Raw genomic sequence first — 27,660 nt, forward strand, 5'->3', positions numbered from 1 at the left:
TTTAAGTTAGCTTCAATAGCACCCACCCTGCACCCATCTGATGTCTTCAGTAGCAAGCTGGGGCAGAGAACTGTGTCAGCTGCAAAGCAACTCAGCAAAAAAGCAGCTGTTTTTTAGCCAGGTAAATTCCCTGTTTCATTTCTGGTGTGTAGATACACAGATAGAGAAGGGTGGCATGAGGAAGAAGCTATCAGTTGGGGAAGGTAGGACAGAGCGGCTGCACAAACCAGTACTGGCACCAGAGAAATGCATGCAGATCTCTTGAAAACCTCTTTCTGTTATCCCCTGCTATCAACAAGAAGATCTCTGTAAGTATGGGAGTTGGTGGCTTGCAAAGATTAATTAATGACTGTGTTTTCTGAGCAAATATCTTTATCAACAAATAGAGCTCAGAAAGAATGAATACTGATGGCATATTTACTGAAGCCAGGAGTTTTTAAGGCTACATGTAGCTGTCCCCAGGAACTATTCTAAAAAGGATATCTGCTGCCATCCTGAGAAATGTGTGCCTCTGCAGTGGGTGAGGATTAAGACACCTGGCCTTATGCCTTTACTCTTGGAACCATCAAATTATCTTCCAGTGCTTTGCTTGGCTCTGACCAATGCAATTAGACCTTCATTTTCACAAGCACTTCATGAACAAAATACCCATTCGATGATTAAACAAGTAATACAAGAAAGGGTGGGCATTAGATAGGAATGTGTAAACCATTAGGGGAACATTTTTTCCACTAGGATCTCTGTGGAAATTTGATCAGGCCTGTATTTTGGGTTTCCTAATATAAAACTTTTGCCCAGATTGACATTTTTCTACACCTTTAACACATTTTAATACAGTAAATCTAACATAGATCAGGTAGGTTTTATTGTCTTTTGGAAATTTTTTAATGTTCCTAAAAGCTGGTAACGTATATTTTGGTTCCCTGTCAGTTTCTGGTACCAAAAGCACAGTCTCTGCCCAAGAAAGTTCCTCAACTGTGAAAATGAACAATGACAGTCATTGTCTAGCCGAAGTGACAAAAGAAGGGACTGAGACAATACTTGCCGTGTAGTATTTCAGGTAACTTTGCCACTCATTTGAAGAGAGAGACTGGCTACAGACATTTTCTGAGCAATAAGTTGTTACCTCCAGAAAACACGTATTCATCTTTTAACTACACAGATTCAACAAGAATTTACTGAGTCTTGAAGGGCTGAAAACCCCTGGCCGTCAATGATGTCAACTGAGCTGACAACTCTAGCACCTTCTGGGATCAATCCTTACCTTAGTATTGCTCTAAATATGAAGTCTAGGAGTGTGTTATGCAGAATTAAAGAAGGATTATGGTCCATAAAGAATTCTGTAGCAACTATACCAGGCACCAAGGAACTCTGAACCCCAAAGAACAACTTTATTAAGTAGAACAGTAGATATTATACTTAAATGCAGTGTTCAGGGTTATGTGGAAAAATCTTATGGGGCATAGAAATTTTAAGTGTCTGCATGGGTGCTTAAGAACATCCTAGAGAGTTTTAAATGTTTATAGCCCTTGCTAAGGAATGCTATAGCATGGCTTCCCAAAACTGATAGAAACAGCACCATTCTCTGCTAGGACTTTGAAGTAATTTCTTTCTAATCTCGTGGATATTTTACATATTAAGGATCTGATCCCAGCCCCACTGGAAGTAATATAAGTCTTTTCTTTCAATGGGAGCCTTGCCACTAGTTTTATTGGGCGTTGGACTAAGGCCTAAAATTCTACAAGAATCTTCCAAAATCAGAGCTCTGGCACAGGCTTTACAAAAGCAAATAACATACAGTTAAGAGAAGCAAAGCACTACCTGGATTGTTATAAGCAAAATGTCTAATGCTGTTGGCTCCTCTGGCGTTGAAAGGGATTTCCTCTGGCTTTGTAGTTTGGATACCTGCATCCATTTGCCATTAAAAAATGAATAAAGACTCTCCACTTCTCTTATAGTAACAATCAATACATTGCCATGCCGATCCTTGATTGGCTCATAAAAAACTCTGCCTAGGTTGTGAGTTCCCAGCAAATTCTAAAAGAAGAAAATTATAAAATGAGAGTTATTTTTTGTATATCAGGATGGTGCATTTTTTGAAAGCTAACTTTATGCTCCTTGACGTCAGACCTACTGACTTCAGTAAAAACCAGTCACACAGCCTTTCTTACGTCCTTGCCCTGCAGTCACATCATGCAGTGGCAAAAGGAGAAGTTACTTTAGTATTTGGTCCAGTAGTGTTCAATCTAGTGTTTAACAGAGAATGTCAGACTGTTACAAACCAATGCCTTTGTAAAAGGGCAGGCTGCAAATTCACTTCTACCTCCTGATCGTACCCAGTTATGTAAAGGTAAAGGATACTGTTTTCAAAAGCACTCGGTGTTGGTCTAGAGGTGATTCCTTTGGTATCAACGAAGTCCTTCTGCTTAGAACTTACCAAAGAGCTAGATGCATACCTAAATGAGAGATGCAGCACATATCAGTGGTACCGAATTCATATTGGAGACTTCAAATGTTTTCTGTTAAGATCATTAACTATAACCTCAACTTATTGTTCTCCATTTCAAAATGATGATGATGATTATTTTCAGCAACAAAAGCAAGAGGCCCTCATATCTGCACTGAATGTAAATAGTTCTGGAGTTGAACTGCGGGCTGTGTTTATGAAGGACCACAAAGGAATTTGAAAAGACACGGACCTTTTTTCTTTTACTTCAGATACCAAGAATGTGCTAGACAAATCAGCAGAAACTAACAAACTACCAAAGCAAAGCTCTCCAGGAAAATATGTGAGGATTAAAGAAAAGTAATTTTAAAAGACTCCACATAAAATACATATTTTGGTCAAAATCCCTTTCCTCACACAGAAAGGCATCTGCTTATAGGTGCAAACATACTCAGTCCAGTCACCAGCCACTGAAGAGATTCCCAGATGTCTTAAAGAAAAATGCCTAACATTTAAAATATGCTCATTACTTCAGGACTTTTCAAGAGTTCTACAGTAAGCAGGGTAGGGATGGGGGTTGTTTAAAATGACAATTCAAATTCACAATCTAGCACACTGTATCTTTAAGGAAGTGCTGTAACATGATGGTATTGTAAAGTGATAGACTGTCCTGAATTTTTTTTTAATCTGTATGTAGCAGACAATATTTACTTATAAACTTTATTATTGAATTGTTTGTAAACTCTAGATAGTCACATGGGGGCTGACCTTCTGGTGACAAAACTTAGCAGTTTTTGCTTTAAGCATCCCTCTCCAGAGCACGCTGTTGGCGTCTGTATAGCACATCCTTTTTCTTCACTGTTCTACCTGTTGAGGTGAGCCTCCATCACTGATTAACACTGGGTGGTTTTGCTATGCGTTTTGTTTGAATTTGTGCACCCACAGAAGGGGCAGATTATTACAGGGAGATGTTTAGCCATCTGGTTGTGATGTTAAACTGAGTGCAATATAAGAATGTGCCTAGATGGAAGCAGATAGATCATCATTGTCACTGATGGCTGTATGTTGTGAATGACGTTCCAGCACAGAGGATGGGGGCACCTACTAATGGGAATTATGGCTAATTCATGCACTAAAAAAAGTTTTGCATCCGCTTTGCTTGGCATCCCATCACTTGTGATTTGTTTGCTTAGCTGTCTAGTGGTAACAGCAGGCAAAATTACAGTCTCTGTTGCCTCTGAATCCACTGGTCCAGTCCCTCAGCAGCTGTGTTATCACTGATCTTTTCCATTCTGTCCTAAATTCCTGTGGAGTCAGACTGTTAACTGCCTCACAAAAGTGTATTCAACCGTATAAACTTTATTGAGATCCTTCTATTGGTGGATCCCATTAGGCCACACTCTGTTAAAGGCTGGCAGACCTGTGACAATTCCTATGCTCATCAGGGGACCAAACTAACAGAACAAACGATGAGGACAGTAAAGCTGCCAAAAATTCAACAGAGCAATGTACCTTCTGGGCATATTTGCCGTATCTCTGTGCTTCAAGTTCTGTTCTTACCATCTCTGGTAGCAATAACACAATGTAATCTTGGTTATCTCAAACTGCAGTCTGTGCATACTAACAATGCTCTCTTAGGGAGGGAATGAAACTGAGCTAACCAAAGGGGTATGTGCTACCTAGGCTGAGCTAACCACACCAGAGGGACCTTTCAGCAGATACAGTTAAAACTGTCTCCAGTGAGAACTCAAAGGACTGGCAAGCAGCTGCTGCTTAACACAGGTGGTCCTCCAATAAAGGTGCAGCAGGCTGGCATTCCATATATTTCGGGATACTTTGGGGAAATCAGTCAAGACAGGTGGTTGCCCAGGAAGGCTATTCTTCTGCACAGCTTGCTTTGCCAAAAGATGTAAAACAAACCCCACACAGATATTCTTAATAATGGCCACAAAGTATCTGGCTCTCACAGCTGCTATAAAAGCTAGCTTATTGTGTGGACTGGCAATAAGAAGAGGGATGGCCGTATTGCTAATGCGTGAGCCAAGCAATATGAGGATCTCCATTAATGCTGTGACTGTACCACAGTTTTCTGGGCATTTTTGGTGACGTCATTCAAACAAAAGGTGGGAAAGTGAGGTCTGCACATACTTCTTCTGTAAGGATCATGCCCACACCTCTGTGAATTTCTTTCTTTTCCACAAAAGCAAATATTTAATGAAAGCAGTTGTCTTGCTAGAAATTTCCCGTTACTGTGAGCACAGTCTTCACAAGTTTCACAATGTCAAAACATTCTCTTAGAGAAATGCTGTAATAAAGTACAATTACTATTGGAGGTTGGAAGGTCATGGAGCTAATAGCTGGGAACAGGCAATGCAACCAACCTGTAGCTGTGCTGCTGCAGAAAGCATCTTTTGCCTGGCTTGAAGTGTTGTTGATGAGGAGATGGATACAGACATATTCTGCCTCAGCCATCTGATATCATCCCACATACAAGACAACTGCAAAAATATGTCTAGTTCAGTCAGTTTTTGTTCTCAGCTTTTACGAAAGCAGAAATGAAACTAAAAGCATTATGGACTTTGAAAAATCAGTAGATGTTCATCTTGAGTTTCTGTGGGTGGCAATAGTTGCCTAGATAAGCATAAAACAGATATCAAATCACACAGAAATAATTCTGCAAACACCATGCACATATTTCAATCATTTTTTAGACTGCTGAGTAAAACTGATTTATTGTTTCCTAGGGAATAAAAAATAGCGTGAAGATATCTTTAATGATGGCATAACCATTACACCAACTTCAAAACATCTAATGGCTTTTTTTAGGCTCTTCCTCTAAATGTTCATAAGACCTTTCTGTTCCTAGTCAGCAGTCAACTGATGTAGGATCATACATTTAAAAGAGTTAATTGTGCTGTGGTCAGCGACTCAATCAGAATTTAACCCATATAAATGCTGTTTGAAAATTACATTTTAACATGAGTAAAAGATGAAGCACTTCATCACTTAGCATTTTAATGTGCTCAGAATGATCAGCTAAGGCTTCTGCATGGCTAGCAATGCATTTTTAGAAGCAATATATGAAATTAGGTTCCCATTACCTTTGTGAACCACAGGAAATCCTGCATGATTGAACTACTGTGAGAGTCATCAATTTCCACAATTGGGATCTGATCTTCATTGGTTACTAACAGATTGTCTTTGTAAAAAAATATAACAGATAAGTAGAGTCCCCTAGAGAAAAAGAGAATTGTTGTCAAACACCTTTCATGTCTATTAATGTCTAAGCCAAATTTTTGCTGCTGAATCATAGATTTTAAGTTCTGAGGAGGCAAAACAAATAAACTGATCTTAACGTTTGTGTTATACAGATCATGGAACTTCAGGTAGTGAATCCTGAAAAATATGTGGGAAGGCTCTCTCTTCAGATGATGTGAGACGACAAGAATTTAAGGAATTATGAATCTGTGCAAGCCACTGACATCAACTTTAGCAAGAGTTTTGCCAGAGTAAATAGTATACAATGGAGGGTTTATGCTCTCTAGAAATCAAAAATTCTACCAAACCTTTTTATCATTAATGGGCTTAGTTTTGCCCTCATTTACTTCAGAGCAAATCTGAAATAACTCAATTGAAATCAGTAGGGTTATTATGGATTTACATTAGTGTAATTGAGTGTAATTTGGCCAGCATATCTGCAAAACTGTTTATAGAGATCATTCCTTTCAATATTTACCCTTGCAATTAGTTGCATACATTAAGTAGTTGCCTTAGGGAATTTAAAGACTCTGGAGAACTCTTCTAAAAGAATCAAACTCTTATCAAAATACAAAGAAGAAAAAGCAAACTGAATGCTCCTGGCAATGAAAGAAGAAATAATCCAGCCTAAGAAACTTTCATTTGCTAAAATAAACTATCAAGGCAAAGGGTTGTTTGGGTCGTGCTGGGCTGCAAACCTAGCTAAAAACATTAGAAAGTTCTTGGTGTGCTGCTTGATGCCAATGAGATATTAGTATCTGTAGAACACGTCACCTGAGCTCTGCATTTTTCATTATGAATGAAATAAATTCCAGTTTCCTTATTGAGCAGCAGCGGAGGCTTCACTTAGCAATTCCTCAGTGACTGTACTGTTGTGTTTGCATACAATATTTTCCCATTACAACTCAAATCCATTTCCAGTAGTAACAATCAAAAATTGCTAATAATTTCAGTAGGAACTGCAGCATTATTCTCCTATCAGAAGCATCAGTCTCACACGTATGTAACTTTATCAGGTTTATTCAGACATTGCAGTTTCACTGGAAGTAGAATTTGCATACATCTATTTTTAAGGTGCAGTTCACTATTAGATAAAAGCAATAACTTGGAATGTTTGGGAGATAAAATGAATGACAGACCGTTTCAGAGTCTTCACAAACTTGTTTGATGAATGAAAAAGGTGCTTCAGGCTTCTAGAGACTGACTGCTTGCGACCAGTGTTCTGTAATTTGGAACTTTCTAAAATGGAAAATAGAAACAAAACCAAATGCAGCACTTCAATTTGAGACAATAAATCATAAAGAACCTTTGTTTGTTGAATGATATGATAATTCAGTGCCCATCTTATTCCTTCCAACAGACAACATTCAGAACCATGCTGATTTACATTTGCTTGTATTTTCTTTCTCTTAACAATACTCTTCATCAAATGATTTCTTTGAGTGCATTAAACTCAGACTTGGTGGAACTGTTGTTTTGCACCTAGGACAAGTCTAGCTTGAACCACACGTTGAGGGAGGATATGGTACATGGTACATCGGTACATGGTCTGAGATTTCTTGCAAGTCAAAGAAAACCCTTCCAGTAGGAACAGAAGCTCTCAGGCTCTAGGAAGCAGCTGTGTCTACCTGTATAATGCAAGCAGTTTTTAGAAGACATGCTAATACATAGTGGTCAGCAGGATTGTGTATTGATATTGATCAGAAGTTGTTGTTTACATATGGCTTGTTAAGGGAACGGATGTTTAGAACTTTAGGGAAAAAAATTCTTTAGGTGTGTGCTGTGATCTGAAGAGAAAGACAGAAAGAAAAATGTAACTGTGAAATTACATCTCAGCCTTCCAGGATCTGACTGTTTTCTCGTTATTTAAATGAACTACGGATCCCCATCCAGACTCAATTACCAAATGTTGAGGAACAACCCTCTCCAATGGGGAAAAATGTGACTCAGGAAAGATTTTAAAAGAGAACTATTTGCTGCTAATCTGCCTGGCTAAGTGTTTTCAGAGTAACATATTTCCTGCTTACCTCCAGAGCAAAATAGAAGGTGTCTATCTGTGTCTCCCAAGCTAGTTCTAAGTTTGAACATTTAAAGAACATCTAAATGTGCTCTTGTCAAAACCCCATCTGTGAAAGCACTCAACATATTTTTAAATGATGAATAAATTTGCACTGTAATTTGCACATAGAAAACTACAAAAAGAAGACACATTGTTAGCATAATTACCACTTTGCTGAACAGCAAGTGCAAAGAGAGCAAGGTTCTACTGGGGGTGAAATCATGCAATTTAGAAGCATGAGACTTATTAGATCACCAAATACATTGTCTTCCCAGTGCTAACTTACTCTGCATGGCGTATTCTCCACTGCAGTGTTCAGTTTAGTTTAAATAGACTCGTCTTAGTCCATGGCTGCTCCTTTGATGCCACTGATCTTTGATTTCTTTTCCATTTGGAAAAACTCATTTGTTTTCCTGCCCACATCTCCTCACTTTTATTTTACTCTGTGCTTTTTTTTCAGTATATCACAGTAACGTAAACCAAATGTGACATGAAAATTCTTGTCTTAGAAATATAAACTTCATCCTAATTATGAAATTCTTATTTTCTTCTGTACTTGCAATGGAAGGAATGGAAGCAGAAATTGCTAAAATCAAAGCAACATAATTCTATACAGAACACCCAGAGAATGCAGCATTACAATCAGAGGGCACATTACAAAGGAAACCCATATTATTGGGCTATTCAGTGGTTTGGTCCACAGACTTCTCAAAGCCCAAAGAAAAAGACATAATGTAAAACTAGATGGAAACTGTAAATTCTCCAATGTTGCTGTTTGCTTTTGTTTTACATTACAGTATGTCTAGAAGCCAAAAAACATGGAACTGAGATTAGAGGATACTTTGGACCTATAGGAAATAGAATTTTAACAATCTGTTATTTAATTAACTAATAAATAACAGAGTAACCTTTTTACAACAGTGGCAGTAACAACAAAGTAAGTGGATACTAAGGAACAATACAATAGAGCTATGAGCTCCGTTAATAGCTCGGGAGCAAACGTATATTGGCCAAGATCAGAGAATTTCCAGGAGATGGATTTAGATCAGAAGCATTCACACTTGGACTGAACTAGGCAATTAACTCTATTTACCACATTGGCAGTTTTTCTCTTCGTAGGTAGGATATATATGTGTGCTTTTGCAGTTCACTTAAATACGACAGATACTTGAAAGCACCATAAGTTGGTTGTGAGAAATAAGAAAGTTGCATGCTCCCACTGCTGGCATGCATCTGGGGTTTCTGCTCTAGAGGAATGTCTGTTATGCCATGCCATCTCTCTGAGGAGGAAGATCATCTGGAATTCTTTGTCCTATCACTAGACAAGCGGGTGCCTCTCCTCAAGTGGGGCAGATGTGAAATAAATGGAATTACCTCAGTGCAAAATTATCTGAGGAGAAATCTTAGCCCCACAGATCAGACGGTCTGTGGAACAACTAAATATCACTATTGGTAACACTGAATAATGAAGCAAATTAGTAGAAGAGGAGCTAAATCCTATTGAAATCCTAGCAGAGGGCGTACAATTGGGATAGAGTTTTTACTAACAATGGATGAAAGTACATCAAATAACTGGAAAGTTCCAGAAGCAAATCATACTCACTTTCAATTACCATAATTCTAGCAGTGCAAACAACTGACACTAAAATAACATGCACAGAGGCAGAACACCATGCAGAAGTTAAAGGCAGATACTTCAGTAGCTTAAGGCCATTACAGACTGCTATTACCTCAACTCAGGATGGGATGTCATTCAAAAGAAAAAGCTATCTCATGAAGAAGACACAGTCATGTCAGTCACGGTACTGGTGGTGTATTTTGGAGTACAAAGTCAGGCTCAACAGTTGAGACTGGAACTTCTTAAATTTCCTACCTGAACCTCTCAGCCCACGGCCAGGTTCCCCAGCCTGTTTTTGTGCATTCTCACTGAAATAAAATCTAAACTTTTAAAATGCCCCATGGAAGAAGAGATCATTCTCTTTGTTAAAAGCAATGAAAATGTGATCCCAGGTTGTGAATCAAATTATGATTAGAACATTTTTATTTCAGTCAATCTCCAGTAAAATACATTTCAACCAAATTTCAGAAAGAAAATATCTAGTAAGCATTTTACTGAAGAGTTGGGTTTCTTTCTTAATGAAGCATCACACAATTGCTTAATCCACTCAGAGCTGCTTAGGAAGAATGATCTTCAGGAAAAAAAAATACTTAAAAAATACATTTGAAGTGTTGCCAGAACACACAATTGTAGTAATTGGGTTATGATAGTCTGTAGCACGGTATTATGAAGACAAATGGATGACTGTTGTTTGTAATCATCAGGATTTTCCAGAAGATTAAACATATGAAAGCAAAGCTTCCTAAGTAATTCCCTAAGAGATTTCAGCATATCACAGAGCAGGTTCAAAAGCAACAGCTGATCTAATTCCAAAAGCTCTTAAACTCACTGTACGTTCCAATGTATTCTTCCTGGTATTTTTGTAAGCTTGTTTCCTTCAGGCCCTGAAATACAAAGCATGGGGCAAAATGCAGGCTTTGGTGCAAAGCCTGAATGGACAGACGTGAGCAAGAGATGTGTGGAATCTGGGCAATTTAACCCTCCCAGATCACTGGACCTTGTTCTTATATCTCCTTTATATTCTGAAGCTTTTATTCATATTAGCCAAAAAATCTCAGCCATTTTAGATTGATTGCCTTTTCCACTTTTTTCACCTCCTTTGCACTCCTCCTCTGCTCTCCTTCAGCTGAGCAGCACACCTGGGCAGTCCCACACTGGGATCACTTCCAGGAAAGCCAAGGGGACGAGGCTTCAGGTTTGAATTTGTCTCTGTCTTCACTTCACTTTAATTCACTGTGAATTAGTGGCTGCAAGCAGATTCAGCGGGATTCTTCAAACAGTTTCAAATTATTTACTGACACCTCTAAAACAAGTGAGGAAAACAGAAGCTATAACGTGCACTTAGAATGAAAGGAATCTGGTAAAGAGAAACATGATAAAGACTGCTTAAATGTCAGGCCAGGTCCTCTGCTTAGATATAAAAGCATGTCCATTCTGATTTCTATTCATGACAGTTGAAGCAGGCTTCTGTCTTACGTGCACCAAGTGGAAAAGTTTATTGGGGCTTTTCAGTCATTACAATAGCTTATCTTAGATCCTTGATCTCAGATGTCACTGAGATTGACAAATAACAGTCAAATTGTTGTCATAATTCTTAATTTTTCTGTGATTACTTTGTCTTGATTTTTATAAACAAATTCCTGAAATACAAGGGATTGACATTAAGTCATATATTTAATGTAAGTTCCAAAAAGTCTTCTTATGTCATAGACCTGATTTATCCAAAATACAGTTCTGTGTAATGTTAACATTACAAGCAGTTCTGAGATTTAATTGGAACAAGGGCGTTGCTCTTGCTGATTCTACAGTGCAGTACTGCCCTTGGTAAGTTCCCACATCCTCTTTCTGACATACAAGAAAATGTCCTGAGCTAAACAGATTCCCTATATTGTTGTTATTTATTATTTGAGCATAAAGAGCTTGGAAATCAGTAACAGAGTTGTCTGTGCTTTGCTTTGAGACTGGAGTTAATTTCTGAAGCAGTGGAATTTTATGAGAACCAGGTACTGGTGTCAAATTCTTAAAAGGGATTTGCTGCATGTTTGTAACTGCTTCTTCTCTGGGCTGGTATGTCAGTAAAACAATTGATTCTAAGAATATTCTCAGATGTTCCATCACTTACTCCCTGTTCACTGGGAAGGTGGCCTGAAAAACCTGAGAAATGTACCAACTTTGGAAGAGAAAAACTGTACCGTGGATAATGATTTGAATCATGAAAAGCTATGTAAGAGATGGAATACATTGTTTGCATTTTTACTACCACGGCCACCTGCAAGTGATAATGTTTGCATGAATTTTAATTAGGGAAATAACATTTTCTTGCAATATCTCCTTTTCCTTTCCAAGAAACATAGTGGAATAGCTCTAGTTGCTATGGTTACAATGGCTTGTGGCAGACTGTGGATCATCGTGATTGTGATGTATTTGCACATAAAGAACAAAGGTTGCATCTTTCCATTTTATCCAGATGATTTGAGCCCTAAGTATTTCTATGATTTTAAATCAGTTGATGCAGTTTGAAATAACAGTCATACTAAGTGATGAAAAATGAAAACTTCATGGTAGTTCGACTTTTCAGTTTAAAATAAGTTCCTTTGCAATGAAGCATTATTCCAGTTAGAGGTTTATTTTAAGAAAATAAATAGCACTTTTCAACAACCCGTATAGAGCAGGAGTTTTTATATATTCTTTAAAAAGAATGCCAAGCTGTTGCCTTGGCTCTTGAGCTATTAAAGGCACAGTCTGTTTCTCATGAATGAAGAGCAAAGAGCTGGCTGAGATTCGAACTCTCTCCCAGTTTTGATCCATTCTATTTGAAAATGTAGCAATCTTATCTTCCCACTGCATTGTGCAACTATTTTTCATTATAGATTGGCATCACATCCAGTAGAGTACTTAGTGTCTTCCATTTGGAGGCAGCCAAGTCCCTTTTTTGATCCAAAACAGTTGTTAACTCTCTAAAGTATTTCTTTATATTAAAAAAATAAAAGAGAGATCCTTGAAACATTTTAGCAGAATCCTGCGTAAAACTTCCTTGAAGGAAAAAGCACATCAATAACTGCATAGAGTACAGATGGAGAAAGGGTGTGTCTGTGCTTGTGTACATTCTAGTTTTCAGATGTTTCCACCCAACTAATTTCAAGGGTTAAGAGCAAGATAGTAAGCTAAAGTGATTCCAGATGGGCCAATATTAATATCTTTCTTTTCCTGATGAATGAGAAGGTATGACCTAGTTAGAAAACTGCTAAAATTACAGGCGCCACAGAGGCTTCAGCTGGTGCCCTACCACATAGATATTTATCCTTACCTCTGCAATTATAATGCTGATGAGCTGCTCGAACCTGCTGAAGGAGACGTTCCAGGGCCTCACTATGTCCCCTGTGTCCAGGCTCTCTTCCACTGCAGTCTTTCCAGTCTATTGAACAAAGGAAATAAACAGAAATGAAACATAAAGTAGTAGAAGAGGGTTTTAAAATATTTTCTTGCCTCTGATGTTTCTTGGCTGTAGCGGAGGCTTACATCAGGGCACGCTGGAAAAATGGCAGTTGTTTCAAGTCTGCTGTTGTTGCTTGTACAATAAGCTTCCTTTGCTTTGTGCCAGCTGCATAATTAATCATAATGATGATTAACAAAGAGCTCACAATCAGCTCCCAGAAGCTCCTGTAGTGACTGACTAGACAATGGCTTTTTCTCTGCGGTACATAAAAAGCTGCTGTTGCTGTAGCATCAGTGCTGCACTCAGCCTGTTCCGTACTGACCCTCTGTACCTCACTGAGATCACAGCCCTGCTCCTCCCGTGTTTTATTAAGGCACCACGAAACTAAATGATTCTCCTACAGTTATGTAGGAAACTGATCGTAAAGCAGAGAATGAATGTCTTCCAAGAAGCAGGGGTTTTGTCAGGAGCCTCAGAAACGCTGTGAGTAAAAGCACTTCTGAAAACCTCCCAGCACCGAGGCCTGAAGGAAGGCTGGCAATTCCTGCCCCGGCATCATCAGTCTGCTCAGCACTGCACTCATGAGGCAAGAAGCTGTGATTTCTGTCCCGCATCCCCTGAACCTTATTTGCTGTTAGCTAAAAGCTCAGTCTTGATATTAAAAAGCAGACAGCCCTTTCACAAATAAGAGGATGAAACTGTCAGAGAGGAGCTCTTTCATTCCAGATTTGACCCTTTCTCACATCGTTATAATAAAAAATTATTACACCACAGTTTCCTGAAAGAAATGGTGGATCAGGTTATTAAGAGATCTGCCTCCAAGGGAGACACGCTTCCATCTTGCAGGCACAGCAGCCACATGTATTCAGAGCCACCAGCAAACAGTTTGCTCACTCACTGAATATACAGTTCTACTTTTTAGTGCAAGTTCAGTTAAGCATTCCTTCCAAAGGACTCACTATGCCAGGGATATAAATATATGTTAGCTACCATTTAGTTAGCAGCTAGAGTGGTGGTAAGCCCCATAAAGGGTGAGAAGAGAAGACAATTGCTATCCTGATAGCCTGTGGGCAGTTGTAACAGCTGCAGGCTGGCTATCCTGCATGATGTATGCTTTTGCAGAGATCAAGAGCCAACTGCATTTATAACTCATGTTGGGAGGTCAGATCTCAGATCTCCTTTGGCAGTCAAGAGGAACCAAATGGAATTCAGCAATTCCAAAATGCTCTGGGTCATCAGACCAGGGAGGTTTAGAACAACCTCGTGGTTTTTCTGTCTAGGTGGTTCCCAAACTTTTAGACTCTCCAGTCTGCTGACTGCCTTCAAAATGACATGGAAATCAGACCAGCTTCCCACACTGTCTATGAATCACGTCTGTCAATAAGCCTAGAAATGTTACTATCCACTGTGGCTTTACAGAACAGCTGCAGAACGCCAGCCACAGCTTTCCAGGTAGTTACTGTTTGTGAGAGGGAAACAGGACAGTGGCAAGCACTCACTCATGCTGCAAGCACGATTCTCTGAGGACATCACTGACTTTTGATGCTCTTGGATTGGACTGGATCCAGATTAGCCCTGGAGCTTTCATTTACCTAGCATATTCTAGCTGCCATCACAAACAACTTTGTACTTAATGTATTCACACTGCATTTTTACCTTAGGGCCATGTTCCTTAATATAACACCGCTGTAATTTCACATTGCTGCTGTCTTGCCAAGCACAAGTCTGCTAGCTTTCAAAACTAATGGTGAAGGTATCCGCATGGACAAGGTTCTACCCTTGGTACCTGCACCAATATCTTGTCTCTCAAGCTAAAATTCTGATATTAATATTGCTTAGCAAAAAGATTTTATACTTAGACTGTGAGCATCTCACTTGTGGGAAAGCTTGAGCATGTGTCACTAAGGGTACTCGATGGAAATGCCACACTGTTGCTGGCTATCTATATGCAGTGAGCTGAGCCTGTCTAATGTTTCCGTGTTCACCAGCAAGGAAAACATACATACAGAGCCACATCCACTGAAATCTGAAGCAAAACTTTCCTTACAGCCCAAAGCTTTGGAGCTGTCATGTACTGTCAGAAGGTTAATGACAGTGGACAATGCAATGCACTCAAAGCAAATGTTTGTATCACACACACAGCTACAGCTTGAGATACAAGCAATGTTGTCAGGAGTGCCCTATTCTTAGGGGATATTTAGCTGAATAACTGCCAGCTACTGCAGAATAGTCTTCTTTCTCAGTTTACATAAGTTCTGGTTTCGTGGGGCCAAATCCTGTGTAGTTACCCCTGGGTACACTCAAGGTAATTGCATGTCACTAAATTATTCAATGCAACTCCACAGTAGTGAGTTATCCACAGAGCCAAGAGTAGAATTTTCTGCCATTATTGTAGCACATTTTTGTTTGCAAACAGAATATTTCTTTAGCCTAGACTAGACCCTGGCTTTATTCTATGGTAAACAAGAGCAAAACTGTAGCAAAATAGGATAGTGACACTGCAACAGCTTTGATTATTCCACACTCTATTACCACCATTGCTTAATTTTCTCACATTAGCATTCAAGGTTATTAAATTGTTACATTAGCTTAATAAAAACAAGTGCTAATGCAATAGAATGAAAAGTCCCACTTTACTGCAGTAATCAATACAAGGGAAGCTGTAATATACTGAGCCAGTTCAGCAACGAATACTAAGTCTGGAAAAGTGACTAACAATAGAATGTGGCTATAGTAGATTAATAACCACAAATGCAAATTTGCACTGAGCCTGAGAAAACTTGATGTAAGTCTGAAACAGAAGAAAGGCTTTTGGACATGTCTGCAACATTTTAGTGCTTGATCCACCCAACATCTGTGACATACTACAGTATTCTACATACTGCATGCATCCCATAACTCCACCAACTTCAGAACTGAAAACTACAACAATGGTTCAGTGAATGGAATCTAGAACACTACAGTCAGGATAGAAAATTACATATGATATGTGTAAGTATTTTGGTTCTAGCAGATCAGTTTTGATCCATTCATGTGCTGAAAAATGAAGCTCCATATAGCAGAACTCTGTTAAAGGAAACGAAGATCAAAGGGTAAGAAAAATAAATACACCAATGTGATATTATATATCTCTTTTTCTTGGGGAGAAGAAGTTGAGTTTTATTTATTTCCCTTCTAAATGACACAGTAATTAAACCATGAACTCCAGCATACTTGTCTTCTTCTCTTCTTTGAAGAGAGAGAAATTCTGAAAAAGCAACATGAATAATCAAACTGGGGTGCAACAAGCTCGACCTACTTGAAGGAGAAGCATATGCAGGAGTAGATCTTCGTGGAGGTCCCCATCCTCTCATATTGTATGCTGAAACATGAATGTAATACTTCTGGCCCTACAAAAGGAAACGACTGGAATCAAAACTTGCACTTCACTTGAAATCACGGCTGTAATAACTGAAGAGTAGCCCTTTCAAAACTGCTTTCTTTGAAAATCTCTTACGTAGCTTTCAGGGATGTCAAATGATGCACCATGAACTACTGAAGAACTGCACAATGATTACAGGGCAGGCAATTTGGAGAGGGTCAACAGAACACATCAATTATGATTGACAAATTGTGATCTCTCCTACTAAACAATGCTCTTAGAATCAGTCTTTAAGAATAAAGTCCCATTTCTGCTGTAATATTAGTCTTGCTATGAGCACAGTAACCGAAGAAGCTCTGCTTGGCCATCACTGACATCAGTCAGACCTTTAGCAAGCATTTTGATGCGTAAATCTAGGCCAATGAAAAGTGCTTCTGAAAGTTTAGCTTTCTGTTTACAGATGTTATATACTTCAGAGATTATGGACAAACACACCCTAATCACTGCTCTTAATGAGTGCCTAAGAAATGGACTGTGCAAGCTTGCTTGATTTTAACTTTAGATCAGTTACTTTGTTTTGTTGCTGGAAAATGAAGAACAGAGGAAATGCATACCGTGGCTCTTTGTGAATCCAAATTTGCTTGCACAAACAGTGCAGAAGTGCCAGTAGGAAGAAGATGTTCAGACACATGGTCAAAACTATTCTGCTTAAGAATACATGCAAATATTTATCAATTTTCTCAATTGCTGACCCAGTTCTTAGCAATGTAAAACATGTATATGAAAATAAAACAAAAATGAAAATGACTGCCATTAACTATGTGTTCCTGAAATAAGTAGAAGAGAAAGAGCAGTTATTTTAGTTATCTGTCATCAGAGTCAGGACTAGAACTTTCACGAGCCTTTGATCTGCACTAAGATTACCCTGTGATCCAGAAAACAGCGGCTTTCATTCCAGTCTTTTTGGCTCCAACCTAAGCATGCCAACTTATAAAACAGTTCATGCTGTCTGTCTGTTCCTTTGTGAATTTCTGATCATGGATACCAGACATATTATGCTTAATGACTGGAACTTGTTAGAAGAAAGGCACTCTGCAGTTGTTACCAACAGCCAAGGATGCAAATTATCAGTGTCTTTTTATCACTGGGGCAGCAGGGGGCATCAAGATCTAAATGAATCATTTGGCACTTACTGTTCTGAGACCTGTGATGGTGCATCTCAAAGACTGAAGATTATCCACAATTATTTCACCGACCAAAGGAGAAAAGTCTTCTGAACAACTCCATTCCACTAGAAAACAAACAGCAGGAGCAAACTGAATCAGATAACAGTCCCACAAAAGGAATAAAAGTACTTCACAGGTTAACTTTTCCCCTAGCAGTTTACCATTCCACGTGGATACTAAAAGTCATGTTTAGCAATAATGTTTAGGAAAACTTTACACAGTAATTAAATTATAACTCTGTGTATGAGAGAGAAAAGCAAAATAGTGCTCAAAAGCTTTTCAGGAAAGAATGCTTAAAAGTACCCTGCAATACAAATTACATTCAATCAACATTTGCTCTCAGTTAAACAATTTCCTTTTAAAGAAAGGGAAGCAGTGGAAAAGAGTAGGTAAAAGATTTGGACCTGCTAATTCCATTAGGCAGTTTATATATCCAAACCAACAAAAGCACTGTTTTCCAATTGTGTCTGCATATGTAGGCATAGGAAGGGAGTCTTTTGGGCTCCTCAGGACCACAAAACTCCAATCACTTAGTCCTGGCAGCGCTGTATAGAAATATCCTCCTTGGACCAGATCCAGCACTCACAAGAGGCTCTTTATTGATTTCAGTGGGCTCTGGCTCCCTTGTCCAAGCCTGGTTCTGCTGTGGTCATTGAAATTACAGAGCTCCACAAGGACCTATTAAATTTCATCCATTTTTGAGATGAATTAAGTGGTGCTGGGCTGGCACATCCCTCCCAACCTGTCCTACAGCCTGAATCCAAGGGGTACCTTCACCAAAGCACCAAAGCATTCCCATCAGTTTGTACCAACTGCTCATATTCCTACTTAAGGGGTATGAACTCAGCAATCTTCTTGTATTCTTCCTTATTCCTTGCAAAAATTAATGCAAGAAATGAAAATGGATGCTGACCATGAAAAACTGCCACGTGGTTTTAGAAAAAGGATATGTGCAAAAGGGGAACTGAAGATAAGAAAACCACCTTCTGAATTATATGTTAGTAATGACAAGTACTGTGGTTAGAGCTAAGGCTCATCTCAGAGTCATACCTCTGGGCTTTGGTATCTCCAGACTCAAACTTTCAGGAAAACTTACCAAAAACAGTGAAATTCATTAAACATAATAACAGGGGAAAAGCCCACACATTTTCTGGATTTACAACCAAGCAGAAAATCCAATTTAAAATTGGCAGATTCAAAAACTAGCTTATAGATACTTCATTTGCATATTTATCAGAGTTGGATTCAACAATTCAAAGATGATCAGAAAGTATAGGTACTTTAATTTCAGCACGTGGATGTTTTATCTTCTCACTGTGTCATACTGGCATTTTCACACTAAAAGAACAGATATTTTTGCTCAGCATATACGCTTAACTGCCAACAAGTTTTTCCTCGATTAGCCAAGTATCAATAGCACAGCAAACTTTTCCTTTCTCTTCCAAGCCAGTCCTTTCCTTCAACTGCCATTTGTGAATGCATAGCATGTTCAGCAACGTTTCTGTATTTGCTGAAATGAAAAGGATATTGATTTTGTCTACTGTACCTGAACTTTATGGTGTATATTTTTCTTACTCTCCTTGGGTTTTAAATATCTAATTACTGCCAACCTTAATGGAAGCTATCTCTGTACATTAGTATGAAAATGTAGAGACTGTTACTGTACCATGTTGTAGGTTTTTGTTGACGATTTAATTATAGCAGTGCTTATAAGTGCCATTAAACTTGATGGCCTGTCAGAGTTTCCATTATAAACCATGATTTTTCAGGGTTTATAACTCTGCTCTATTAAATCATTGAGGACATTGTGTACATGCTGCAGACTAAGACATTCTCTATTTTCCAGAAGGATAAATGAGAGAAACCCCTCCTGAGTTGCTGGACACCTTACTAACAGACATGCAGTCACTTCAGATGCCATCCTTCTCTTTGAAGGGTCGTGTAAATCAAACAGTGTCACTGCAGACAGATTCTGCCAGCAAATCCTGTCTTCACTGAAATCCTAAGCATGACAGTGTGTTTCTCAGCATGAGGGGCAGGGCTAAGGTTGTGCTTTAGCACAAAATAAAAGCCAAGGTGAAATATGCAGCTTTAAATTCCCTTGGAGTTTCTCAAATGTTTAGCTGTTCTATGGACTGAAGAGTATCCAGACATAAACTAGTTCCTTGGACACATTGGAAGCATTGTTATTTCTGACAGCACATCGTTCTCTGACTCATGATTCCATGATATAGGCTACTGTTTCTTGCATTTTCTGGTTATGCAGAATAATGCAGAGCTACTCACCCTTGCGATGGACCAGGATCTAAAAACTTTGCAACTTTGTGCAATGGAAGCATTGCTAAAGCCTTGCCTACTTTCCAAGAGAGAAAGTGCTGGAAGGGGCTGTTCTGGAAGTAAACAAAAAAATAACAACTATCTGTGTAACTGAAGTGCTTGGTACTTTAAGAAGGAACAAAAGGCTGGCTACCCTAAGCACTTTAAAAGTTCAATATAAAAATACGCAAGTATAAAAAGCCGAAGATGAAGAGGGTCCTTTATAAGAGCCCAGGAACAAGAGCTGGTCTTGTAGACTGTACCATCTGTGCCGTAAAGGACCTGAAAGCTGTTGGGTGAATTAAGGATGGAGCATGTTCCAGTCCTGTTCTGAACACCCCACAGGCCTGCTTTGTCGTGAACGCTGAATGTCTTCGCTGTTGCGGCTTTCCATCTGACACTTCACGTTATGTCAGAGCAGGGTTTTTTGTGTGTTTAATATATTGGTGACTATGTGTTTTAATGAAGGTGCCCTGTATTCCAGAGCTAGCGAATGCACGATGTGTTGCTGCGGTCGCCAAGATAAGTAGTAATTTTTAAATAAACAGCAGTATAAACAGTTACATAAAACTCATGTAAATTGCTGGCACATAATTTTAGACTGGCTTAAGTTATGTAACCTACTTGTGGCCAAGTTGTGTGTGCGCTTTTTTTTCTTTTTAATACTCAATTCATACACTTTAGAATAAAGAAGCAAGTTTGTTTTCACCTGTTTCTTTTCTATTCAGTATATTCCTGTCATAATGAGTATACCTTAAACAGCTCACCAGAAAGGCTGACAGACAGATAAGGGAAAAAGTGAAGGTGCAAAACACCTCCCAGCACTTTTGCGGAGTCATTCAGGAAAACACCTTCTCCCTGCTAAGCAAATAGCTCAAGCCACTGTAGAATTTGTCACTTCTCTTGGCATTTATTTTGCTTGCACTTAAATTATTCACTGAATTGCTGAGTAGATTAATTAGACCCAGGGACATGACTTAGGCTGTTAAGTTGATAGCATCTACTGAATAGTGTGCTGAGCTGCAATTCTGGGTTTTACTCTTGCATTTACTACTAACTTGCTGTGACTTTGGGGAAAGCATTGTGCCACTATGACTTTTAACCCAGACTCTTAACGCAGCAAGGATTCTTTCTCCTTCCCTTCCTCCCTGTGTCCAGGGCCCAGGCTGAAGGACACTGTGATCCTAGCCTGTGTTCCCTAGGGCCTCCAAACAAATAATTGCATTGTTTAACAGCTTCCTTTGAAATGTAAAACTGAAGGAGAGCCTTAATGCCAGAAACCCCTTCATGCCATCTTTTGCTGCCTGCTATCTTTATGAAATAATTGTAACAATTGACACTTACAATGTCTTAGCAAGTTGAGCTGACAAGGCAGTCAGGAGGAACCAGCTTATTGGTGCACACAGCTCAGACAGACAACAATATTCTTGATTTTTTTCACGTTTTGTCTGTTTAGTCAGTTCCTCCTAGCTGCACTGAGCTAGTCTTTCCAGGTTTAATTTCAAAAATAACCCAATTTTCGCAGACTTGGGCTCAGGCTTTCTTTATGTCTCTCATGTTTTGAAATTCTGCAAAGAATGAGAGCAGAAAGAGAAGTTATACCAACTGTATAAGGGTGCTCGCAGAGATTTCATAGTACTTCCATTGGGGAAAAAAAAAGTTTGGCACTGAGGAGTCACTTTGTGTTCCCATGGATCTGGTTTTCTGCATGAAGGATGTAAGCCATCCATTTATGCACATTCAATTACACCGTCTGAAATAAGGAGAATTCTGCTTGGTTAAAATGTAGGCAGGGGCAATACTGGTTAGAAAGCTACAATGCAAACTGGCACTGTGATAACAACCAAGATTTGTGCCTCAGCCTTCCTATAACAGCACAGCCCACTCTGGCTGTGGAAAGGAAAGGGAGAAAAAATACACACTAGAGCTGTGAAAAGGGACTGGAGAATAAATGGGGTTCTTATGCAAAGGCTTCACGTCCTAGGAAGGTATAGCAGGCTTGGCTCTGATCTTACGAATTTCCACTCCCAGTGGATTCGTTCCACTCATGTAATCTGTGTAACCAAAGCCAGTGGGGAGGTTTATGAAAGTAAGGACAACTCATTTGTGTGAAGCATGCATGGCTTAGGCTCAGCTTCTTCCCAAACCATAATACATTAAAATCTAATTAATAATGACTGGTTAGGCAAATGCAAACAAAAAAGTAATCTATCAAAATGTACAAGATATACTGGAACACTGCATAGCACTGTTAACAAAGAAGGTAAATACACAAACCCTAATTCAATTAATCTGCTTAATGGGATTGCACTGCTTTTCTTCTGGTCCTGCCGTAACATGTTTTTAAAGGGGGACACTGTTGAATAGATGTTGATTACTCATATTTATGGTTTTTGTTTCTTTATAAACAAATCTGTACATTAATTTAAAGATCATTCACCTCTCCCTAGCACTGAAGCCAGGTGTCACTGGCAAAACAGTCTTGTTTTTACTTAATTTAATTTATTGCCAATTAATCTAATCACCAATCCAGATTGAGAAGAGAGAAAACGTAAACAATTAAACACTTAACACATACTCTCCTCCTTTCCTAGTCTCAACTTCCTTTGTTTCTACCAGGGGGTTACTCTCAGCATTGAGGTTCTCTGTTGGTTTTGGACTGAGCCCAAGGCCTCCTCCCACCTGTGGGCAAACCAACCTGCCAATATGTGCCCAGCACAGTACTCAGGCAGGAGCTAAGTCAGCGCTCGTGTGTGAACTAATTGGGTGCTGAGATGTGAGATAATAGAGTGCTCAAGCATAAATTGATTGTGTGTGTTCATGTGTGAACTGAGCAGTCACGCATGAAAACTACATACCCCGTAATTTACGTTCAGCACACAAGATAAGAGCTTGAAGCAAATCCAAAGACCCTATGACAAATGTATATTTGTTTATCAGTTCTGTGGGTCCAATTTAATCACTAGAGTATTATCAAATTCTTGGTGGAGTGGCAAAATGACTATGTTTTCAATCCTTGTAAATGAATCAGAAAAGTCCATGAAGGACCAGAGAAGATTTCAGACAAGTAGTGAGCAAAGGCACAAAGTCGCAACCTTGTGAAAACATTATTTTTAATTATCTATCTTATTAGTAGTTGATGCCATCGAGTCTCTAGCAAGGAGTATTTCCAAACCTCTGGATCAAAAGATGTGGGAACTTCCCTCAAGAAAGAAACTGAAGGTCTTGAGTTCCAGTCCTGGCACACTACGGGAAATTCACCTCTTCTTTGCCCAACATATAAACTGGAAGCTCAAATACTTAGCCATGAGCAAATCATTGTTAAAATTACTTATTAATGCTAGTACACCAAAGCAAGTATAAAAAATAAAGCAATATCTAAAAGTCAGCAACATCATGATATGAGCCTTTTTCTTGGACACCAAAGATGGACAAAACCAGAGCCTACATGTCTGGGTTTTCTCACAGCCCTTTATCTTGGGCTGTTGCTCAAAATCTTTATGAAACAGAAAGCAGAAAGAATGCTTAAACTGAGTAATTGATGTCTGATCAGCTACATCAGTTAAATACATCATCACTTAATATGTAATTCATGTTCAAAGGTGCTTTTAAATGCCTAGCAAACTTAACATAAAAGAACTTTTTTTTTCCCAGTCCAACACATACTACAGACCTTAACAGGAGCTAGAAATAGAAAGGTTTGTTCCACATTTATACATTTCTATACATGCAAGGCATGAAAATAGAAGTTGAATTGCACAGTTCTGTTAGCTACCAAAATGTAATGTGCAAATAAAGTGCCCAGGAGACCTAATAAAATGCCATAAATGAAGTACTGTAAAAAATATCAGACCACACCTATTCAGCAGGATAAATTCAAATATCTTACAAAGGAAAGTATTCTCTCTTTCCATTTTATGGAGCAAGAACCATTCCAGGGAAAGAAACAAGGAGTTTCAAAGTATACAAAGAAACTTTGAATAATAAGCAAAAAGGGTTTCAAGAGGAAATCAAATGCAGAATACTACTTAATTCCACTTTAAACTGGAACAGGATCAAGCAGTGATGTACCATCTACTGTACAAAGATCGATAGGCATTAATGTTAAAGCACCATTCTCATACCTAAGATTCACTTCTACAAGTATTCTTTTCCATAACCAGGATTCTTCTAGAAATCAAAGAAAGCACAAGCTTGCTGCTTTCTGCTCTCATACTGCTACGTTAATGGGCAGTTGCCACCAAAGAGGGAAAAAAGTTGGAGATTTTGTATGTATATGTGCACTTCAGTCTTCATATAAGCTCCATCTATGAGACCAGTCAAAGCCAAATGCACAAAGCAGGAAGCCTGCTATGGAACAATACCAAACTTGATCAAACACTGCAATTCAACTACATCGACAAATCACAAAACATACAATGTTTATGTGTTTGTAAATGTTTGCAGGGACAGAGGCCCACACAAGCTGATCAGATCGCTTGGTTGTGAAGGCACTGCTCTTGAGAGAAAAAACAAAGGGAATCACACAAAAATCACAGCTGGCTTTCTGTGCAGTCTTTGAGGCTTTTCACACAAGAGTTTGTGGTGAAAGACTTCCACTGACATAGTCAGATATCAGAGAATCTCAAATGCTGTGTTTGTTTTTAATACGCAACATATATCCTATGGGCCTAACTTGGCAAAAGACTTCATCTCATGATCTCAGATGCTGACCCGTAATGAAAGGTGGCTCAGTAAATCTGTTAGTTGAGACTTCCATTGAGAACAGCAAATTGCAATAGCTTCTCCTGGATAAAGGTGCTTGTCTGTAACCAACGTGCTTCATGTGGCCATCCTAAAGCAACATTCTGAGGGCCTGAACCAGTGATTTAAAGACAATTTACATGAATTACTCCAGTAAAAAAAAATCTGAAATGAGCCACAAATTGCCTTGGAGGAAAGGAGGCAGGGAGATATTTCTTGTCAAAATTTAGGTAAGGCTAACTTCTTTCCTGATCTAGTTGCCCGCCTCTTGCTTTTTTTAAAGAGCTACACTGACATAGAAAATAAAAAGATCTTTCCATCCAACAGAAATCCTAGAAGGCATCTGGGCAATCCTGACTAAAACGAAATATTCTGTTAAAGTAACTAAATAAAAAGGTAACAAAAGGCTGAAGTGGGCTAGACAGCTTAGCATCCCTATCTGGAAAATAACTTGGCATCCAAGCCCCAGCTCCATCCAGGGAGAAGATCAGCTCTCTTTGCCACATCAAACATGGATCAGATTTTTTCTCTCTTCATCTCTTTTCAAATATAAATAGTTCCCATCTCTTAAATAAATTAGCTCAGCTTTGGTTATACAAGCTCTTTCTTTTTCTTCTTCTTTTTTTCCTCCAAAGAGCTATAGATGTCTGTTGAAAAATTGCAAGTAAAATATAAATGGAGATTTTCCACTGCATAGTGGTCCTTCCAAGTAGGTGATGTCCAGTACTGTGTCTATTTTCCTTCCCTTTTCTACACCTGGATATAAGTGCACAACTGTGTCAACTTCTGATGGAAAATTCATGAAAAAATGATATGCAAAATGTTAATGTGTACTTATTCACAGAGTTCAGTGTTAATGTGTACTGATTCACTGCAACAGCAAAATAAGTATCAGGTTTAAAGTGCATAGAAAATAAGTGCAATAAAATTGCTTGTCAACACTCTTTCTTCTTTTAAACAAACAGATTTCTCTATGTACATTCATTGTGTGGAATATGTGAAACCTAGAAATGCTAATTAGCTAAAGACAACAGGTCTTATAAGACCAGGGCTCCACTTGTGCTGTTCCTAGGAGTCAAGTAGTGCCCCCATGGATTTTGTTGTTGCTGTGACTTTCTGCAACAAGATGGGGACTGTAGAGTAGCTCTAAAACATATAGGAAGGTTCACTCTAGCTTCAGACTGTGGTGTTATTTTGTATAATAGCACAGAACATTTTGATTGCGTTTACAGAGATGTAAAACAAAAGTAGGTCGTAAGTGCTTCCATGATGGGATGTGAAGTTTGGCTTTAGGGCATGATTAGCCAAGGGTATGGGTTTTTCTTCCCAAATTATGGTGATGCTTCACATCCTTCCTAAAACTGGCTGGGGTGAGGTGTCTCTGGCTTTGAATCTTTCTCTAGCACAGAGCAGATTATTACTATTATTATTGATTTATGGCATGCCTGTCTGCTTCCAGCCTCAAAACACTTTACTAAGTTACAATATACATAGGAATCATTTCACATCAGCCACCACCACGTTGTAGCCTTCTCTGGAGGGAAACTGAAGGAAGCCATTAGGATGGTGCCTGCAACATTAAACAACAATCCAGGAGAGGAAGTAGAGAATACTCTGGCTCCTTAAAGCAATGGCTCAACAGAATGCAGTCGCTGAACTGCCATCCAGCTGGGACACCAAAGTCAATACTCATTCACCGTGTGTGGTTAAAATTAAATCTCCTAATGAAGTGAGATGGTTTTAGTGGTTAGAGAGTGAGTGCAAAGTATTATTCTCCTGTATTATTATTTGTAAGTTATACAGCTAACAAGGGAAAAGTCATACACAGGAAAATAGCAGACAGTTAGATAACGTTCCAAGCCTAGTTTCAAAATGACATTTGAGCAAGTAAAGCTTTGGAAAAATATGTTTAAAAAAAAAAAAAAAAAAAAAAGGATGACACAGAAGAAAAGGAATTGGCAGCTTCTCAGTGTTTTTAGGGAACAAAACTAGACTGAACAAAAGTGATGTCAGTTTTATCCTCTGTAATTCAGATCCATATAAAAGAACATTATTAGCTTCTGTAAATGAGCAGGTATTCCCTATACAGTGCTACAAGTGCTCCTGATCTTTTATTAGAAAAAGAAATGGTAAAGCATTGAGGGAAATAAAGCCTAACAGCTTACTTTCTTCCATGAGTCAGTAAAATACTTAGATGGCTTTCTGCATAGGTGATTAATACTTGGACTGGAAAGATGCTCAGACAATGTTATCAAGATCTCCTTTCAGGCTAATTGCTGGCTGGTTGAATCATTCTTACAAGTGATCATTTGAATGATTGTTGTTTCTTTTTTACAGCCTCTAAAACTAGCACAAAGAATCTCACTCCATAATGTAATAAGCAGTTCTACAACCAGCGCTTAATTAATTCCCAAAAGTCACCAAAAGAAGCTATTAATTATCTTTCTTTTTATCTAACCATAAATATTCAGTTCTCATGGGACAGAGGATTTAAAAAGAACTTTCTGCCAGAACTGTCAACTTGATGTAGCATAAAACGATGACCAATGAGAGTAATTCAAAATATGACAGCAATGCTACCTCGTCTGATGAGAAAGTTAGGTCAAGTTGGATCAAATTTCTCTTAATGGGGTACTTACCAAAACGGGACAGAACTGATAGGTGCAAACCATACTCAATACAGTTGAGTTAGCAAGATAAAAAATACTGCAATCTTTAGAAACTAGGAATAGCATTCTGATTTAAAAATCAGCTCTATCTGGGAATTGTCTTTACTGTGAAAATATCAACATTTGTTATAATGAAAATCTGGACATTTCAGATTTGTTTAAAATCTTCATACTACAAAGAGCAGGCTAATATTTTCAAGAGAGTTAAGTCTTTTAGGAGCCCAAGTATCATTTTCACAAGTAAATCAGGCAGTAGGAAGCCCTTAAATGAAATTTAGTTTCCTGGCAACTCAACCCATTGTTTAAAATTCGATTTAGGCTCCTAAAGGTCTTTGATGTTTTTGCAAATAACACTTCCTGCAGCACTGCAAGGCTGACTAGGTGTAATACAGCCATTTACCCTTCTACTGAGGCTATCAGGAATGGAATCACTTTGTTTTAGTGATGTCTGGGAGTTTTTTTTCCTTGCACTATGAAAAAAAGTGTACTGAGCATAGCCAATGATGACTGGCATCTCAAATCAGAAGT

General features: G+C 38.6%; 1 protein-coding gene across 1 annotated transcript in view; it reads right to left on the reverse strand.

Moving 5' to 3' along the window:
* The window catches only part of ANKFN1 (ankyrin repeat and fibronectin type III domain containing 1), a 53,504-nt gene that overhangs the window by 12,543 nt on the left and 13,301 nt on the right, over positions 1-27,660 (reverse strand). Inside the window, exons 5-11 of the mRNA XM_019621765.2 lie at positions 17,372-17,469; positions 16,116-16,206; positions 12,689-12,796; positions 6,844-6,943; positions 5,548-5,680; positions 4,828-4,944; positions 1,822-2,037 (exon numbers count right to left, since the gene is read on the reverse strand). Of these exons, the coding sequence (XP_019477310.1) occupies positions 1,822-2,037; positions 4,828-4,944; positions 5,548-5,680; positions 6,844-6,943; positions 12,689-12,796; positions 16,116-16,206; positions 17,372-17,469 (863 nt within the window). The remainder of the gene's footprint in view (positions 1-1,821; positions 2,038-4,827; positions 4,945-5,547; positions 5,681-6,843; positions 6,944-12,688; positions 12,797-16,115; positions 16,207-17,371; positions 17,470-27,660) is intronic.

This window comes from Meleagris gallopavo, chromosome 20, assembly GCF_905368555.1.
Source record: "Meleagris gallopavo chromosome 20, MGAL_WU_HG_1.1, whole genome shotgun sequence".
Classification (NCBI taxonomy): Eukaryota; Metazoa; Chordata; class Aves; order Galliformes; family Phasianidae; genus Meleagris; species Meleagris gallopavo.